Source organism: Vollenhovia emeryi, unplaced genomic scaffold (genome assembly GCF_000949405.1).
Source record: "Vollenhovia emeryi isolate VEMERY1.0 unplaced genomic scaffold, V.emery_V1.0 DF939198.1, whole genome shotgun sequence".
NCBI classification, from domain to species: Eukaryota; Metazoa; Arthropoda; class Insecta; order Hymenoptera; family Formicidae; genus Vollenhovia; species Vollenhovia emeryi.
In genome coordinates, this window is record NW_011967168.1 from 997,466 (window position 1) to 1,015,101 (window position 17,636).

At 42.5% G+C, this 17,636-nt stretch overlaps 4 protein-coding genes and 1 long non-coding RNA gene across 13 annotated transcripts; 3 read left to right on the forward strand and 2 right to left on the reverse strand.

Moving 5' to 3' along the window:
• The first annotated feature begins 43 nt into the window (after window positions 1-43).
• Window positions 44-3,838, forward strand: LOC105561941. Of its 2 annotated transcripts, none has more exons than XM_012012338.1 (5): window positions 44-654; window positions 816-940; window positions 1,031-1,267; window positions 1,358-1,496; window positions 1,556-3,838. In XM_012012338.1, exons 1-5 carry the CDS (start codon window positions 466-468, stop codon window positions 1,595-1,597), a joined length of 732 nt encoding a protein of 243 aa, XP_011867728.1. In that variant the 5' UTR covers window positions 44-465; the 3' UTR covers window positions 1,598-3,838. The 2 variants fall into 2 exon arrangements, with proteins under 2 accessions (XP_011867728.1, XP_011867729.1); XM_012012339.1 differs by having other exon boundaries at window positions 1,577-3,838.
• Window positions 3,250-8,181, forward strand: LOC105561940. The gene is made up of 4 exons (XM_012012337.1): window positions 3,250-4,868; window positions 5,774-5,926; window positions 6,848-7,198; window positions 7,261-8,181. Exons 1-4 carry the CDS (start codon window positions 4,281-4,283, stop codon window positions 7,417-7,419), a joined length of 1,251 nt encoding a protein of 416 aa, XP_011867727.1. The 5' UTR covers window positions 3,250-4,280; the 3' UTR covers window positions 7,420-8,181.
• Window positions 8,182-8,834: 653 nt separating this feature from the next.
• LOC105561949 (acylphosphatase-2) lies at window positions 8,835-10,818 on the forward strand. 3 transcript variants are annotated; one of them, XM_012012363.1, is made up of 3 exons: window positions 8,835-9,070; window positions 9,279-9,405; window positions 9,907-9,982. In XM_012012363.1, the coding sequence occupies exons 1-3, from the start codon at window positions 8,998-9,000 to the stop codon at window positions 9,965-9,967; spliced, it is 261 nt and encodes an 86-aa protein (XP_011867753.1). In that variant the 5' UTR covers window positions 8,835-8,997; the 3' UTR covers window positions 9,968-9,982. The 3 variants fall into 3 exon arrangements, with proteins under 3 accessions (XP_011867753.1, XP_011867752.1, XP_011867751.1); XM_012012362.1 differs by lacking the exon at window positions 9,907-9,982 and adding an exon at window positions 10,243-10,818 and having other exon boundaries at window positions 8,839-9,058; XM_012012361.1 differs by lacking the exon at window positions 9,907-9,982 and adding an exon at window positions 10,243-10,818 and having other exon boundaries at window positions 8,842-9,070.
• On the reverse strand, window positions 9,463-10,327 carry LOC105561948. The gene is made up of 2 exons (XR_001008933.1): window positions 10,058-10,327; window positions 9,463-9,949 (listed from the first exon to the last, which is right to left on the reverse strand). It is a non-coding gene; the product is annotated as an uncharacterized LOC105561948 (long non-coding RNA).
• Window positions 10,572-17,006, reverse strand: LOC105561947 (rab3 GTPase-activating protein non-catalytic subunit). 6 transcript variants are annotated; one of them, XM_012012357.1, is made up of 19 exons: window positions 16,877-17,006; window positions 16,548-16,715; window positions 16,374-16,484; window positions 16,171-16,252; window positions 15,986-16,103; window positions 15,720-15,921; window positions 15,327-15,654; window positions 14,819-15,250; window positions 13,902-14,728; window positions 13,624-13,821; window positions 13,185-13,551; window positions 12,999-13,093; window positions 12,673-12,927; window positions 12,414-12,587; window positions 12,160-12,341; window positions 11,858-12,079; window positions 11,495-11,785; window positions 11,199-11,351; window positions 10,572-11,134 (listed from the first exon to the last, which is right to left on the reverse strand). In XM_012012357.1, exons 2-19 carry the CDS (start codon window positions 16,630-16,632, stop codon window positions 10,976-10,978), a joined length of 4,281 nt encoding a protein of 1,426 aa, XP_011867747.1. In that variant the 5' UTR covers window positions 16,633-16,715; window positions 16,877-17,006; the 3' UTR covers window positions 10,572-10,975. The 6 variants fall into 6 exon arrangements, with proteins under 6 accessions (XP_011867747.1, XP_011867745.1, XP_011867749.1 ...); XM_012012355.1 differs by having other exon boundaries at window positions 16,832-17,006; XM_012012359.1 differs by having other exon boundaries at window positions 13,902-14,294; window positions 14,358-14,728; window positions 16,548-17,006.
• Between the last annotated feature and the right edge of the window lie 630 nt (window positions 17,007-17,636).

Genomic DNA, 17,636 nt, shown 5'->3' on the forward strand with positions numbered 1-17,636 from the left:
TTATCTCGTGTATACTTGAGATTCTACATCTTCTCTTCTTTTATTACCGATTACCTCCAATACCTTTTCGGAATTATACTTTTTATTCGGTTGTGCGCAAACGCGCGTTTAAACAGCACCTGGGTGATAATATATAAGCATGCGCGAACAGGTGCGACGACATTGTTGACTAATTGTTAGCATGCACATTAACGATCTCACGAGACACCAACTCGACGCGATGGCGGACAAGAGTGTTTTCGTATCTTGTAAGGTTTATTAGAGGTATATTGTACATTCTAAATTCTAACGTTGGAGCCGCCAGTATTCGCTTGTAAAGTGTAGTCGAGCGCGGTAGTTTACATCTCATTTCCAATTGGTGTCGTACGTATACCATATCGATTCTCGTCACCTTTCGATCAGCTTACGAATCGCGGCATGTAATTGTTACGAAATTTTCTCCCGTAAGAATTTAAGAGAGGGCAAATGATGTCCCATCGTGTAGAATCGCATCCGTTGCCCGATGACGAAGAGAAAAATATAATATCGCAGCAGCAGCGGCCAAACGTTCAAACTGATAACCAAGTGCCGCTGTTTGAAGAAACGGGCAAGTGTGAGGCCGGGAAGACAATATTCTTGTCGACTGTCGATAAGGAAACGCAAAACTCCTTAAAGGTCATTATTTTGCAGTATACAATTATACGTACTTGATTTCATATTATAGAGAAAGGTGATGGTATACATTTTTGCAGCAATTTTGCTCATCTTTCTTTCAAATTTAAATTTTACAATTTTAATAACTCACGTATTTAACACAAGTATTTAACCCGATAAAGGGCTCGAAAGGCAAGAAACGAGCCGCCTCCTTACTCGATACATTGATCTCGACGAGTATCGTGGCTCCTTTCACGATCGGCTGTTGGAGAGGTATATGGGGATGCATGGATCGTTATGCTGATTTGTGAGTAACAAAAGTAATATGCAGTATGTATGTAAATTTTCTCCAAGTTATCGAATTAATTAGTAGGATGAAATTAGTGTTTCTCAACAGGTTTCCCAGCTGGTCTTGTTTCACGCTCGGCGCAACTTTGCACGCAATCTACACCATTTTCAAACACCAATTTCACAACGGCTACATGCACAAGTGGGCTACGTCAAGTTTGGGAAAACGACTGCTTTATCGGGTGTTACGAGTCTTGTATACTTACACCTTTGGAGTGGCGTGCATCGCGCATTGGCGAGGTGGCTGGATCATCATCGATAATTACCTATTTATGCACACGTTATGGTACGTTACAGCGACGAGTAATTTTAATACGATCCTACGTTAGGTGTAGAAAAGGAGATCAATTTATGTACATCTCCGTATACCCTGTAGGATAACGACATCTTTCACATGTTTGCTACTGGCATGCCTGGCGATTCTACGTTCCGTCCGAAACTTGATAGCAACCCCATTGATAATCCAGATCGACAGGCCGACTTTCGTTTTCCAATTTCCTACTAGATATAACGTGGTAAGTTGGAACATGTTCAACTGCTACCTCTAGTTTTATTACATATAATGTATAAACAGAGTGTGCTGTTATGCGAGCAGATTTTGTTACATCTTTGCTGACATGCTGGCAACATCATCGAATACATACAGGGTTGTATACCAGATCTAGCAACGGTGAGCGAGAGCGATGCGCGACGTTACGGCCCAATCTACCACCATTTTTCGTATATCAGTTCCTGTACAAATTTCTAGCGGGTATTTGAAATCTCTATCTTGACTCTCTCTCCAACGATAGGCATAATTGACAATGACGTCTCAGTCGCTTCTTTCATCACCGCCTCAAGAGCCGCCGACCCTGTACTCAATTGTCAAATGATGTTTAACAATTGTATACAGAGCGGCGGTAGTACTCTTGTACCCACAGTACTTGTACGTAAAAGTTTGTCATTTTCATCGATTCAACACAGATAGAAAAGTCTATTTCTAAAAGCATGCGTCTTCTCGATCGTGTAGCAGTTAGGATTATTATCTATACGTTTCATACGACGCGAACTACTTGACAGCAGGATTACTCGTTTGTTTTCCGCAGGTTGTTTTCTACATGAGAGAGTCTTTTTCAACGTTATCGCGTGAGTCAAGTCGACCAAGATCTCAACGGATCGAGCCTTATCATTGTTACGTAGATATCGTATTAGATTGATAAAATTATAGTTGGCTTAATGATCACGCACAAGTTTTCGAATCGCGCAAACAAGTCCTACCTACGTTTTCGATCCTTTCCTCAATTTCCCTCTCATTCAATCCTCAATCGTTGCATCGTTTTTCCAGCATTATGTATTATACTTTTACTAAACGCGTTCGTGTATACGCAATTGAAAATGTAAGAATTCGATGGTAAAGGCAATACACAGTCGATAGACTATTATACAAATAGAAAGATGGCAAATCTCGTTTGTGTCGGTTTTCCCCGGAAGTTTATGAAACGCTCTCACCGATTATCGTACATTGATAACAGCGATACGCAAGCGTTGCGATTGCATTATATGGACGTGAGCCAACATTCCTTATCTAGCGCAAAAGAAGCGTTATCCGTTTTTTTTTTATCTCATTTGACATGAATTATCGATCGCGCCGTGTTTGATCATTACGCGTGTACTGATTTTATCTTTTAAACGAAAATTAAACTGCTTTTTCCCAATGAGAAATTTCCGATGACGATATAAAGTATATAGCTTTTCATAGAGCATTTTTTAGTTTAGTCGACAAATACGGTCGATGAATAATAATTTTCCAACTGGATTATTTGTAAAAATTATCTATTGCTTCGCAGAACGTTGTTTCATATTTGGACACACGATGAGTCAGACTCCAGTTATGTGATTGTACCGAGTTAATCTATTTGAGGGACTTGATGTTAAAATCGACATGTGTGTGCAGAAAAATTTTTTATGTCTACGGAAAATCTCCAATAATTAATTGTATTTGACATGGCATTGGATTTTGTGACCTTGACGAGGCTCGCTGAAACGAATTAGGGGACGAAGGTGAGAAGATGTTGTAACCCAAGCTTGATTGGCACACAAAAAGGAGTCGATTAGCGATGAATTTGGCTAAAGCGTCAATGGCTAAATGAATATACGTCAATGGCTAAATGAATGCGAGGCAGGAAAGATTGGCCAGAAAAAAATCACGTCAAGGTAACTAAAAATTATGCCATTGTAGTCGAATCATTCTTCTCTATTGGAGTAAAACAAGACAAGCCTTATCTCATTATCTCTCTAGCCACGCGACTTGGCTTTTTTTTACTAGTTTTGATATAGTTTAATACAATAATTTTGCGTATCGTCGCGTGTTGTGTTCTTATCACACCGATCCATAACTTGGTTGTGCACACAGCAATTGTTGTTTGTTGAGATATATATGCTCGAAACGACTCTCACGCACACACACACAGGAATACCTAAAAGTCGAGCGGAAGATGAAAGAGACAAGTGGTTGGAGCTACCGAATCGTTTTGAAATGGTGTATTATTGCGGTAACGCGCGTAGCTGTCATCATCGGCTGCCACCGATCGTTCTAATCGGTGATAGCACCGCGATACACGATGAAACGAGGCGATTATAACGCATACGTATTGTAGGTGGGGATCGTCGACGCAGGAGAGAACGAGGGAGGAAAGGAGAGCATACCGCGGGTACTATCCTCCGTGCCGGTGGTCCGCCGCGCGAGCGACGACGTTCGCTATAATGCGATAGTGCTGGTCCGCGCGTTTGGCGGTTAGCGGTTGATAAAAGATAGCGGTTGTACCAAAGACAAGTCAGTAGTCAGCCCGACCTGCTCGGATGCTCGGATGATCGGAGGGTTGCTGGATGAGGTGGATGCGACGGCCAACTCTTTTACATCTTTCTTTTTCTTTTCCTCCCTTTCTCTTTCTTCGATCCTAGCGATCGTCCTCGACGAGTGCCAAGATCGGGTTGTGTGATATATTTGGAGGAAATAACATTGGAGGAAAAAGTTTCATGGCCAGGGTCAATCCATCGCTGGAGCAAGGCGTCGTTGACCGAGTTTACGCTTTCTCAGAAGGCTAAAGTTGGCCTAAACTGATCAAGTACCACGAGAGAAGGTATGCCATCGTCCTTGCCAGATAGAAGATTCGTTGGCCATGTCACGACGACGGCGACGACGATGACGAGGATGAGGCAGATAAGTCGCCGCTCGATTCTTCAAGTTGACTACGACGTGCGTCTTCCTCTCTCTTCTTCCCTCTTCCCTTCTCCCTTCTGTCATCCACATAGTATGGATAATGACGACTACTAAGTTCGATCCGGATTGGATAAGGATGGTCGAGCTGCGTGCGGCTGGTGCCAGGATGACTGGGAGCCTAGACGCGAGATCGTCGAATCACCTGCACTATGCCATCCTGACCATCTTGGATACGATATTCTCCGCGCTCGTAGCCGCGCCGGCGGTGGTCGGTTATTGGCGCGGCACTTGGGAACTGAGCGACTTGTACGTCTACCCGGACGAGCCGGTGTTTAGCAGCTTCGCGTCGATCGCGATCGGTTTCACCGGCCTCTTTGCCTTCAGCGTGCTGCAGCACGGCCTGGACGACGTTCTGCATCCGGACAAGCACCGGCTCTCGTACTATCTCGGCTCGCGCTTCTACACCGGCGTGTTCGGCTTCTGTTGCGTCAACGCCTGGCGCGGTGCCTGGAAGGCCCTGGACATCTATACGGAGCTGACGCCCGGTACCGTCTCTGCCACGACCGTCGTTAGTCTCCTCGCGCTCGGCATCATGCGCGCGGTCCGCAACGTATCCGCGCCGCCGTTCTCGCTCGTTCTCGACTCGTGTCCGGGTTACTTTGAAGTGCAGACTATGTTTCGCGTCAACGTAAGTACCCATCTCTCTTATCGAAGCCGCTCTCTCTCTCTCTCTCTCTCTCGCTCTCTCGGACTTGTAGCAAACATGCCTTATATTTCCAACTTGCGGGAGATCTGCTTGGGTACTTTCCGAACGTATTGGACATTTCTTTAGTTGAATGAGAGGATCGAGGGTGTTGCGTTTTATTTCGAAAAATTATCAAAAACGTGCCACGTCAACGACATCTGAATGCTGCCAGCAAGGCAGGTGAAACGGAGAAATAAATTTACCAGTTATCTCAATGTACCCATTAACGATTAAATCGCATTTCAAGAGTCGTTTCATAGTGCACGTGGGAGCTATTATACTTGATGGCACGATAACTAGAAGATAGAAAGATGGGAGTGTAATCGAAAGTTGGAAAAGTGACGAGTAAAAAGTGCTCGTTGGACAGCAATTTCAGTCAGTCCGCAAGAAAGGAGATTCCTTCGCCAGCCTGTTGAAAGTCCAAAGTTATTCCAAAGATTTAGCGGGTCCTTTTTCGGTTCATTGCGCTCGCTCTGCTCACAATCAATCCCGCCTGTAAAACCTCGTGTAAATACTAAATTGTAAATTGCGATTACATCGCATGTAGCTCATTTACACGCGCGTCCAAGCTCGCGTTATCGGTGTGTATGAGCGCAGTTTCCGGCCAAGTCCCCCGACCGTCAACCACTATTGCGCCTGTATAGTCTACGTGCGCATTAGCGCAACATGTGCAAGTGCGCCAATTTATTTCTCGGTTCTAATCGCATTTGAATCACCGATTGTCTTTTTATCCATTTGCTGCCACATCAGAATAATTGTCCAAATAATTACCATTGCGATCGTAAATATCTTATTCTTGTCGCAAGAAAGCCCATGTTACGCATACGATCTTGGTGAAATTGTTACAGAATACGAGGGACTGGTCGTTGTACTTATTGGATTGCGCCTTCAGCGTCGGTGTCGTCGGCACGTTGGTCGTCTTCGTCTGGAGAGGAGTCTGGCTCTTGATCGACATTTACCTGTTTCCGGAAAGCCCCGAGTATTCTGCCGTTGGCTCGCTGGTAAATATAAGCCCCTCTCGATTGCTCATTGACTCGAACCGTTTTTCCATTGTATACACATCTATTCCAATTATACTGCCCGTTTCTTCAAATAAAGAGACGAAAATGTCACATTTCATCACTTATCTTCATTTCAGAGACCTCTCACGCACGTTACCCGTTGCAATAACATTATTCCATTCATTTATCATGTGCTTCTCTCCTTGTTGTATCTTTATGGTAATAGAAGCGAAAGTCCAAGTTACGAGTGTAACGAGAAAAGACGGAAATAGTAATAGCGATGATAACGATAAGGATAAACGCGAAAAGGGATACGAGACTGATGAATAATGGTGAGAATGGTCGCGGTGATTCCAAGACATTTTATGTCTTGATTGATCCAACAAACTTGTGCGAGATAACAAGCATCTCGCATCTTGGGGATGATGGAGCAATTTAAGCATCTGGCAAGCGGAAAATTTTCCAAGGCACTATCTGATATCATACGAAATAATCCGCAGGCATTTCATACCGTCGTCGCACTATAAACGATGTAACTGGCAAGTCACGTGATGAAAATCGAGTAACGACGAGTGGCCTCCTGTACGAATACATTTCTCACATCTCTCTCAACATTTCAGTGTTGCATCGTGTCCGTTTGCAAGTTTTACATTACAAGCGCATTATAGGCCATGTACAATGCCTAGGGCACAATGTGCTGTGGCACTACACACGCCCCGGTAGTTGGATTATATAATTGAATATTCGCCAATTGCATGATTGCCGCGGCACATGGCACAATTGTCGATGTATGCGTGTGAGATGCGTTTCACGTTATTCACGTTATTCACGTTATTCACGTTATCCGTGATTCGTTACGTTTCATCGTCATGTCGTCACATCTGAAATTTCATATATCCTGTACAAATGTATGAATTTCAGGCTATCGGCTATTTTATAGTCGCCGTGACGTTTTCTCTACAACCATTGATGCGGTACATCTGCGCGCGCCTTCAGGGTCTAGTTCGCTTGATAGTCGCGGACGCTTTTCTTCTTCTGAGCTTTCTGGGAACCGTCAACGTCTGGCGTGGTATATGGAACGCGCTGGATCTTTGGCTGCTGCCGGACAATCCGGAATTGTCCTGCTGGATCACTCACGTTGGCTGCTTCCTTCTCCTCGTTCTTCTCAATTGTAGCAACACCATTCTAGTTCGTGGCGTTTACATCGATGCCGAGGAAGAGAGGGGGGAGTGCGTGGTGTTTCCGTGTCACTATCTTCGATTATTCTTCAAGGTTTGTACCATGTCTATGGCCAGAGAGAAAACGAGATGTATTAACGATTATCGTTTATTTAGATCGAACGCGAGAAAAAGCGAGCGCGACAGCGCAAGTTGTTGGTAGCCTCCCAAGATTTCGTCGGTCGTACCGACGTAAACGAGAAGGACGGTGAAAACGGGACTTTCCTACCGAATAATACCACCATTATTCCTGCGAATACGGATTCTCTTGCATAGATCGATCTTTGTCCTACACAACGTGCTGTGTACGAACAAGTCATCTTTTTAAGGGACTAGTGCAAGTGCGGTGATTGCCGTAGTCGTGCTTAAATTTTCGTTAGCAGATAACTTTCGAAAGGTCTCTCTTTCGCGCGCTAGCAACAAGCCGTCGCTGACGATCGCGAGCCAGGATGGAAGATTGAAAGATCGCCGCTATCACACGTCTGGAGGAGGGAGGGAAGGGCTGAGTGGAGTACATACTTAATATATGGAAAATCAAGTACGCCACTCGCCTAACTCGGCGATTCGCCCGATTAATCCATGGCTCTATGGATCATCCGTGTAAGAGGATTATTTTCGATAATAATACACGGAGCCAAAAGAAGAATACCGTTGCGAGAAAGATGAATGGCTGTGAACGAATGTATACCAAGTGAACAACAACGTTGCGACAAGACGATTTCTAGTGACTCTATATACGTCCAACATTATTGCAAGTTTTGCAACGCAAAAGAGTAATGTACGATACACGAGAGTGATTCTTTTCTTGCCATTCAAATAACCCAAGTTGACAAGTTGCAAGTAGAAATTGACGCTGCCGTCGAGTGTTTTATCCGTAAAATTTCTATAGTTGACTATAGCCAGCTTATAGCGCTTACCGCATGTATGCATAGGTACGTGTGCGTGTGTAATGAGAGAAAAAAATATATATATAGAAAGATATTTACATATTTATTTGATGAAGATGTGTGGGGTAGGGAAATAAATATGCATTTGCTATTCACTTACTCATTTTTTCCAATGCAACTGTAGTAGGCATTCAGTTTTTCCGAGGGAGAACGGGCGAGACCTTGGATTCAACAGGATCGTTATAAGCGGAATCTAACTTCCCTCGTATCCCGTACACCCCGTAGTTTTGACTCTTGCGCTCGGCAATTACTACGTCATAGCGTACTAATAACTAATTAGTCGTGTGTGTGGGCACATAATGACGGGACAATAGGCGGTAGTCACGATGGGAAGTGCTTAGTTCGACGATAAATGCTCGCTCCTCCTTCCTCCTCCCTGGCCTACATTTAACGTTTCCACAATCAACAACGTTCCCTCGTCACGAGGGAGCTGAGAGATTAATTAATTGTTTGTTCCTCTTTCTTTTCTTTTCTTTACTTTTTCGTCTACTCGTCTACTGCATGCAATCATTCTGTATCACTATTGTGCGAATCGATCGAGCGTCCCTCCATTCGACGTGCGGCCGTGCTTCTTCTGTACTCGTGAAGAATTGTAAATATTTCACAGTTTCTCTTCGCGTCGAGTGGACTAAACTAGATTAGACTAAAGAGTTAAAAAAAAAAAGATTAGATCGATCGCGCTTGAATCAATGTCAATGTGGTGGGGTATAATCTATTTGGGGAACTATTAGGCGCGACGTAAACGTCGCGCAACAAGAATCAGCCAGCAAGGTGAGTCGTGGCGAGAGGTGAAGCATCTCTAGAACGAGAACGAGAACGAGCGTCCTCACCGGACTCTGTATTCCATCTACTTTCGATCTGCTCGAAATCTCGTCCCTAGGAAGGGTCTCGTTGAATCTCAAGCAGGATGGCGGCGGATGATCCCCTCTGTCAGGAAGCTTTCGTGTCTGTCGAGTTTGAGGTTTTCGGTAAGGTGCAGGGTGAGTGCTATCGGACATTGTTCGCCTATACCATCTCACCAATTGTTGCTTGCAGACGCGATTTCAAACTGTCACGTAGACCTGCATTTCTCTCACTTCTTTACGCGTACGTCTGCATGTAACATTTTCTCCATTTCAAATTTCCCAAATACAGCTGCCTATCTGCGTTTGGTTACAAGGGTTTGTTGCATCTCGTCTTTTTCAACAGGTGTATATTTTCCAAAATACGTGAGGGATATATGCCTGCAATTGGAAATCTGCGGTTGGGTGAAAAACAGTAAAACCGGCACGATCCTAGGAAAGATGCAGGGACCTCGAGCGCTCGTTGATCAGATGTAAGTCTTTGTAAGAAATTTATGTCGCCTATAGCTCTGGAGATGGAAACTATGGTCAACGTTTCGTTTCTTTTTATTATTATACGTTACTTATGTGTACCGACCGAGATCCTCGATCGTACGTGGCCTTGACAAACAATTGCCATGTAACAAGCGCTATGTCGAAAACTGACTTTAACAACGACTTGATGAAATAATGACGCAGCGACGTATCGTCTCTTTCCTTCGTCGGCGATTGCGTCTACCTACTAGCGCGCAAACAATCATTTCAGTAGAAAAGTCAATCTTGGAACTTAAATCTCCAAGTTTTCTATGAATAACAAGTATACGTATAGTTTCGATAAGAGATGAATGGTGACGCGTCGAAATTATTACTCCACAGATACTTGCATTTGAAATAGTTTAACGTTACTAGTCAAATATACAGTGGTATTGGAGTAAAGAATTCAATGCTGAGACGATTGTCATTAAAGTAACAGTCTCTTTCCCTCCTCCCTCTAGGTGCGCGTGTGCAAGAAGAAATGTATATTCCATTAATCGTACGCTAAAAAAAAAAATGTAAAAGATGAATGTAAAAGAAAAAAAAACGATCCGGATTAGTCGCTAATTATAATTTCTGGGCATGTAAAGCATCAGTGGCAAATTCGCATACTTGGTCGTTGTTTGGTAACGTCGAATAACGATGTCGACGACGCAATTGGCAACACGTCAAACACATTTGCGTGGCCTTGTTAAACTTGAAATCGACCAATCGCGTCTATACAAAAGTATATCTGTTTGACACATTTTCGGTCTTGTCAAACACTTGATGTAATTTGTGTAACGTGTAATCCCCAGGGCACAGTGGTTAACATCAGTGGGCAGTCCAGGTAGTGAGATACATCGTTGCGAGTTTACAAATTGGGAAACTGTTACAAAGCAGCAATATCAAGGTTTTGCGATTCGTTTCTGAGAGTATAGCGCACAATTGAACGTTTATGTTTAATGCTGCGTTAAACTCCAATATTAGGACATATAACATCCGAAAGTCAATTGTGCGATGTATGCATCAGTATCTTAATTTACCTCGACAGTTTACGTACGATTCGGTTGTGATACAATGTTTGGTTTGTATTTTTAATAAATTATATATAGGTGTATAAAAAGAGAACTTTTAAAAGGTGATTATACTCTCATAAGGCAGAAATGTTATATTCGCGATTACAATGTGGAATGTTTATAGATTCTCTTTCATGTGTAAAAACGTAAGGACGTAAAGATAAATTATAATTATGTGCACATACTTTCGAACGAGGCTAATTAATGTCCTGTGATATAATAGTATGCCAATGTAAGATACAGATATTACATACATACAAGTACACTGTAATCGTAATTGTGCTCAATTAAATTGTCCGTAATAATACAACACGTAACAATTTGGTTATTTCTTTTTGCGATTTTGCAGCTTAATCACCACTAACTTATCTTGGCATTATTACGGTCTTTATATCGATAGAAAACAATTGTATATTAATACAACGAAATCCCCAGCTCTTTCCATAATATCACAGGACATGGTTTATACAATCTATGGCTGATTGTTATCATCGTAAATAAATGTTGCGTCTAGCATTAACAACATGATATGGTAATCACAGTGAATCTTAGGTAAGTGTACAGATACTCGTCGAATCAATTCCACAGTGTCGGCGTTCGAACAATTTGTACAGACTATCTCAGGCACGTTCTGGGAAAAATTGAATAGTCAGGCAAATCCAATAAAAGAAAAAACGATAATTGCACAAACTTACCAGACTTTCCAAGTATCTTGTAAGCGCTGGACTCATTCGTGACATCTCTTCCAGAAGATTCGGTGTTTTCGAGAGGTATGCCATCATTCTTCTTCCAGCTATAGGTAATAAGTTTGCAGCCAAGCGTTCGATATCGGTTACCGCTATAGTTACCTAACAATATGTACATTTCGAATGTAAATACAATAGAGTAGAGCATAGTTGTAAGCGTCTGTGTTGCGAGTATAAATGTACGCTTGTCCGTAGCATACACGCACACAAAAGTTAAGTAATAAATGAATTTGTCATATATCCACCTCTTCTGCCAAACGATCAAAACCGTTTATGTACAGCTGACAGGCTTGGTGTATTCTCAATTCGTCATTATTAATCTTCCAGATGGACGCTAACGTTTGACATTTGCTCATCCACGAGATAGCCTGTGTCGAACTAACCGTCACGCCGTCAGTGGTTTCTCGATGAATAAATTCCATTGATGCCGTAATTATTCTACACAAAAATTCTGTACGTATATTATCCCTCTTGTCGTCCCGATACCACGTGAGCATCGCTCTGTCCGTTATGTCTTGAAATAGATAGGGCTGCACCTGCAGCGAGTAACAAACAAATGTTACTTCTATACGTGTTTAATTAATCGTCTCTTATTAAGCATCACTTACCACGGATTCGAACAAGTTATTTAATGGTTTCAACATTTTCAAATTCAGACATGCCATCATGTACAGTACATTAGCCACTTGTACGTGTAACAAAATCAAATCGTACCAAGCTGGAGTTTGGGAGATAGCTAGTGCGGCAAACGGTTGTGGTCCACCGAGGTAACCGTCCCACAATTCCTCCGATTTTATCACCGCGCTATCTCCTCGTTCCTGTATCTCGGCCTGCGTAGCATTAATCAACTCGTCATACTTGGGTTAAAAATTTACGTCATTTTCTCTCCATCTCTCTTTTGTCTACGTACGTCGACAAATATATCCAAGAAAGTGACGCAGTGCTGTAAAAACGTTGTTACTTGAATGTCGGATAAACCAATGTCTTGCATACATAATCTCTCCTTTGGTAACTTTCCGAGTTTGTTCATCAGCTTTGCAGCCGCTTCCATTCTTTTCTTTATATGAAGCGTCCATAATAGACAGCATACGCCTACGTTGAATAAGCAGAAAATATTAATTGCCTGCTACAACAGTTTGTCGGGGGGGAAACAATGACACCTACCGTGTCTCGTATGTTTCATGGGTATTTGCCGTAAAACGGCCAAGGCAGCTGCGAGCGAATCCAGTTGGGTGACATCTTTATCCCACGACATGGCAAATTCCCAGCATAAATTGGCCAGTAGAACGCTGCTCGTTAAACTATATGGGAAGTGGCGTTTGAGCAGGGTCATATCGTCTGAAGAAGAAACGGCAGAGATAGAGATTTTAATTACGACCCAACATTCGTTCGGCGGGATTACTCTGTTTCTTTAACAACTTGCCTATTATGCGCGCTTCCGCAGTTGTATCAACTTTCGCTTCGTTTCCGATTTCTACCGATAAAGAAAGAAGCTTCGTTCGCTCGTGTCGAGGTACTTGGACAGGAGTCGCTTCACTCAGCGTATCGTCAGCGGTCAATTGTACAGAATCCACCGATAATTGCAACTGATCGAATTCTACGTCGCTCGTGTCGATTAACTGCCCTGGATCGATACCCGTTGTGCCGAGCCACTTTGCGACCAATTCAGACACCGAACCTGATTCGAACAAGAGAGCGGGCATACAGAACGTTGTCGACTATACCAGACGAGCAAATTTTAATAATCACCTCTTCCTCTAGAGAGAATCGATGCCAAACAAGTGTCGCTTCGCGCAAATGGCAGAGCAAAAAATTGTGTCGTCTCATCTGGTACAACTCGCCGACTAGAGTTTGTTATTTTACAAGAGAGGTAGCAAAATTCACACATATATATATATATATATATATATTTTTAACACATCCTACTATACGCACCTAACAACAGCACTCAAGATAGCGATATCCTCAAGATTCCCGATCAACAATGCGAATTGACAGGTATCATTGCTGACATTTTCCCACTCGCTAATCGAACTGTACGTTTCGTCGTCCGGTGTGACATCGTTCGGTTTATTATTCTCCAATACGTCTGTTTTAGTTACACCCTCCTCACTATTCCCCAATTTTGCAGATTTCTGACTTTGCAATCTCTCCTTGTACCTCTCTAAGGTCATAGCGGTCGCCCTGCACGCCAACGCGGCGGTGAACGCGCTGAAAGGTCTCGTAGATTCTGTGAGAATAGCGCGTACGTTTCTCCACCATAAAGAAACCTCGTTATATTCAACGCATATCTCTTCCACATCTGTGACATTTCAATTAATTAAATTGAATTAACGACTAGCCATTTTCAAGTGATTTCGAAGTAAAGTCTTACCAGTTAACAAACAGATGACACGCAGCAGCTGCGTAAAGCGTTTCAATTCAATTACCGAAAATGCAACTTGCTTGCGCGTCCAGTATGTTAATGCCAATCGCATGAAAATAAACGGTTCAATATTACTGTCTTTAGCCGCTTGCTGCCATTTCTCTATCGTATCGTCGGAATGTATCCGTCCTTGATATATCAATCGTGCTAAAAGTTACACTAAATAAACATTTTATGCGACACAATTATGACAATGGTATGGTTTACAAGGCGTGCCAATCACTTACAAATCTCGTCAAGATTTTCCTCTTTTACATCTTTTCGTAGTCCAATCAATCTCGACGTCCCCAATTCGAAGCACGACAAAAAGTCAAAGAACGTATTTTCATCCTTAAATTTGACTTTAGTCTCTGCCGAAACCTCACCACCTCTGTGAAGGTTGTTCAACATCTTGGCCAATTTGGTAACACGGTTTACTTCTCGTTCCGAAGTAAATAATGTCAAGGATAAACTTTTAGCACTCGTTACGTCATCAACCGTTGTAATATCGCGCTCGAGTGCGACATCAAGTTGAGACTTGACATATTTATAAAAAGTTATTATTCGTCGCAACTGCACTGTCAACTGACAAAGCATCTTGGCGGTGGGATCCAATTCTATTTCTTCTTCTTCTTCTTCTTCTTCTGCATGATAGAAAACAGGTGACAAAACAGTCGTAAAATTTTGTAGAACGTGTACATTACCTCGTTTCGCTACAAAACAATCGGTCGCAGCGAGCAGAGCGTCTGGTAAAATATGCTTGCTGTTGATTAAAACCTCTAGCGTCTGTATTCGAACTTGATTCGTTTCCAAACCCAGACAGGTATTAGCAACTTCGGAAACTAATTTCGCCTCGTTAAAGTCCTCTTCCCTCAGAAACGTTCTCAGTTTTCTAAGCAGATGTATGTCGCGTGCCCGTTTACCGTTTTTGCTGTTAAGCGCAAAATGAAATGGAACATAAATCTCTTTCAAGCCTCCGAGTGGATCGATAAATACGCAGGAATATTGCGCTTTGTTCTTCGACAAAGTGGCACTGTCGTTCGCGCCCAGGAAACCATAATTAATGTACAGTAATCTGCAACAGCGTATATTAGGGATCTTTTTTCTTTCCTTTTTTTTTATACGAGAGAGAGGAGCACAAGACGAGAATAGAGGAGGAACTTACCGCCCATTTTTGCTAGCGGTGAACGTAGTGATTTTCGGACCTTGCTGTATACTCCAAATATCTATTACACCTTTCTTTGGCGCGTAAATAACCAAAAACAGAGCGGTGCGCAAGACAGTTTTACGTCCAGATTTATCAACATTCTTACGTATTCCACGATCTCTCTCCTCGGCAACTTGGATCCAACCGCACTGAGCGTCGCGATATCCCTTCCACATCCTTACAGCTATACCTCTTTTATTATTTACGAGAATCACTCTGCCCATAGCGTCCGATATTACCGAAAACATCTTGTTCGGGCTACAAACGATGCAATCACCTTCTCTCATAATGTCACTTAAACCAAATCGACATGTCATTGTCTCGACGGATTCGTGGCTGATACTCTTGGACGCTTCGGACGTTGTACTCTTGGAACTTGACCGAAACCATCTGGAGGGCAAAAATAGTCAATCGATCGCGATAAATTAACTCACGGCAAAATTGCCACTTGCAGAAAGGCACTTACGGCACGGCAGTACCAATAGCGTTGGCCAGTTTGCTCGCCATGGCGATGGCAACGTCCGACAGAACCGGCGCGTTACCACCTTCCAATGCATAATGGAATCCTACGAACGGTCGTTTTCCCGTCGCGAGGACTAAATTGTGTTGCGGCGCACTGGATCTGTACGTCGCGGTATATCCGCCGCATATCGAAGCTGTCATCAAATGATCGAAGCTATTTATCGACGTTGTACCAATCACTTCTAAATCGTTTGTAATATCTTGATTTTTAAAGGTCCATTTTTTATACGACAAATTTGTAACCGGTGGCACATCGTTGCAATTTGCCTGAACTGTATGCGAAAGGGAAGGAACGATTAAAATTGCAATCTCAAGTGGCAATAGCGAGCCACATTACCTCTAGCCAAATGATTTCTACAGGCACGTAAAGTTGAGAATAACGGAAATCCTTGTAATATACAAACACCACTGTTGTATAAAATATAAATTTCTTCATTAGAACCAGCATCCCCAGCGTGTTTGGGTAAGCAAAACGACTGACACTTAATTCCCAAGACCGATTCGTTATGGATTTCCTCTTCCAACAGCAACGCGCCGGTCTGACAAAGAAAGAGAAAAGAAGAGTGCAATCGATGTCGACGAGATGGAATAATGTTCCCTTACTTCCGTATAGAATCTAACAAATCCAGTATTATATCCAACAGCTATACAGGTCCAATCTGGACCGGCGGCCTTCCCCAGGGATATCAGAGGTAAGCAAATCACCGATGTTACCCATTCGCTGAAAATAGATCTCATTGTAATCTAATCGATATCATTATACGACTGCTTGACGATATATTACGTACTTTGCTTCCCTCGTCACTTCTCCATGCCACGTTACGTGAAACTTATTTTTCACTTCGTCTATTTCTTGCGAATCCCATCTCGCTGTCGACAAACATTTAACACACTGAAATTCTTCTCTTTATCATTCTACAATGTCTTGTAACATCTTGTACTTGTTACTCGACATTGATGAAAAAACATGACATATAAGATTTGCACCTACAAACAAATATAATCATCCTTGTGTTACAAGCCATCGCGAGTACATCTCCGACCGACGATAGCGATATAACACAGTCCTGAAGAGGCAATTCATCGCTCGGTACATTCTCCACTGAAAGGAATGTGCTGACAAATCAGAATATATATTATACTTGTCGAATAAACAACAACTCACATTTGCTAATAATATCGCCATAGAGCAGTTTCTTTACATTATCCAGGTCTGGTATGCTCGCTACTCTCTTAATCTGACAGGACATTATGCTTTATTGGTTACGTTATGTTCAACAGTACAACACTGACTTCTCGATCCTCGTATTCGCTTATTATTTTTACCACGATGCTAAATGTATAATAAACAGAGTCTATTAGATAATACACACAATATGTTCCGAGTTGACAGAAATTATTACTTTCTTTTTTATTTCCCCGATTGCCCTACAACACGAATATACGTACATACATTTACTTGCTTTCAATGAAATCGTTAAAAATTATCGTTACCAATCGACAAGAATTGCGGCAGACGATTGCTAACACATAAAAACAAAATGTTACAACTTTGTTTTTGCAAAACAGCTGGTTATCGAATCGACAGACTAATGAGTGTGAGCAAAGAAAAGAGTGATAGCAAACCCGATTACTTGAACTAGAGAACCTCCAATCAGTGTCTGGCCATAAGGAAGCAATCTCTAAGTGGTCCGCCATTTTTTGTCAATTCGCGCCAGTTTTATAAAGCAGCAATTATTCACTTTAGCTCCCTCACCGCCAAAATCGAATGAAATTAGATTCAATCGACGCATTTTCGCTCAAAACAAAGAATTTAGCAGAACAATGTGTTGCTCCGCCCCGCAAAGCGAGATACGGGGAACGTTTCTACCTCGAAAGTTGCAGGGCTCGTCGCGGTCTATATGACGGCGCAGGACTTTTTTCCTAACTCTCACCGTTCGGAGTTAATGGGACTTTTATAGCTAAAAATTTGGGTTTTTGGCGAATTTCGGATTTTCGAACTTTTTATGGCGGTTTCTTGTAAGCGTTGTCTACAATAACCGGCGTAAGCGTGCAGTAAGAAGTAAGAGTAGAAGTAACGTTTTTGGCGTAAGCTGTTTACGTCGACTCAATCTACAATACGGTGAAGTAAGGGTGCGATTACATGCGGCGTAACTTGCGTAAGCGTAACTGCGGCGTAACTTGTGTTGACCAATCACATCGTCTCATTTGAGTGTTAGCTTTCGCCTAGTTATTTTACGCTCTTTACGCTATT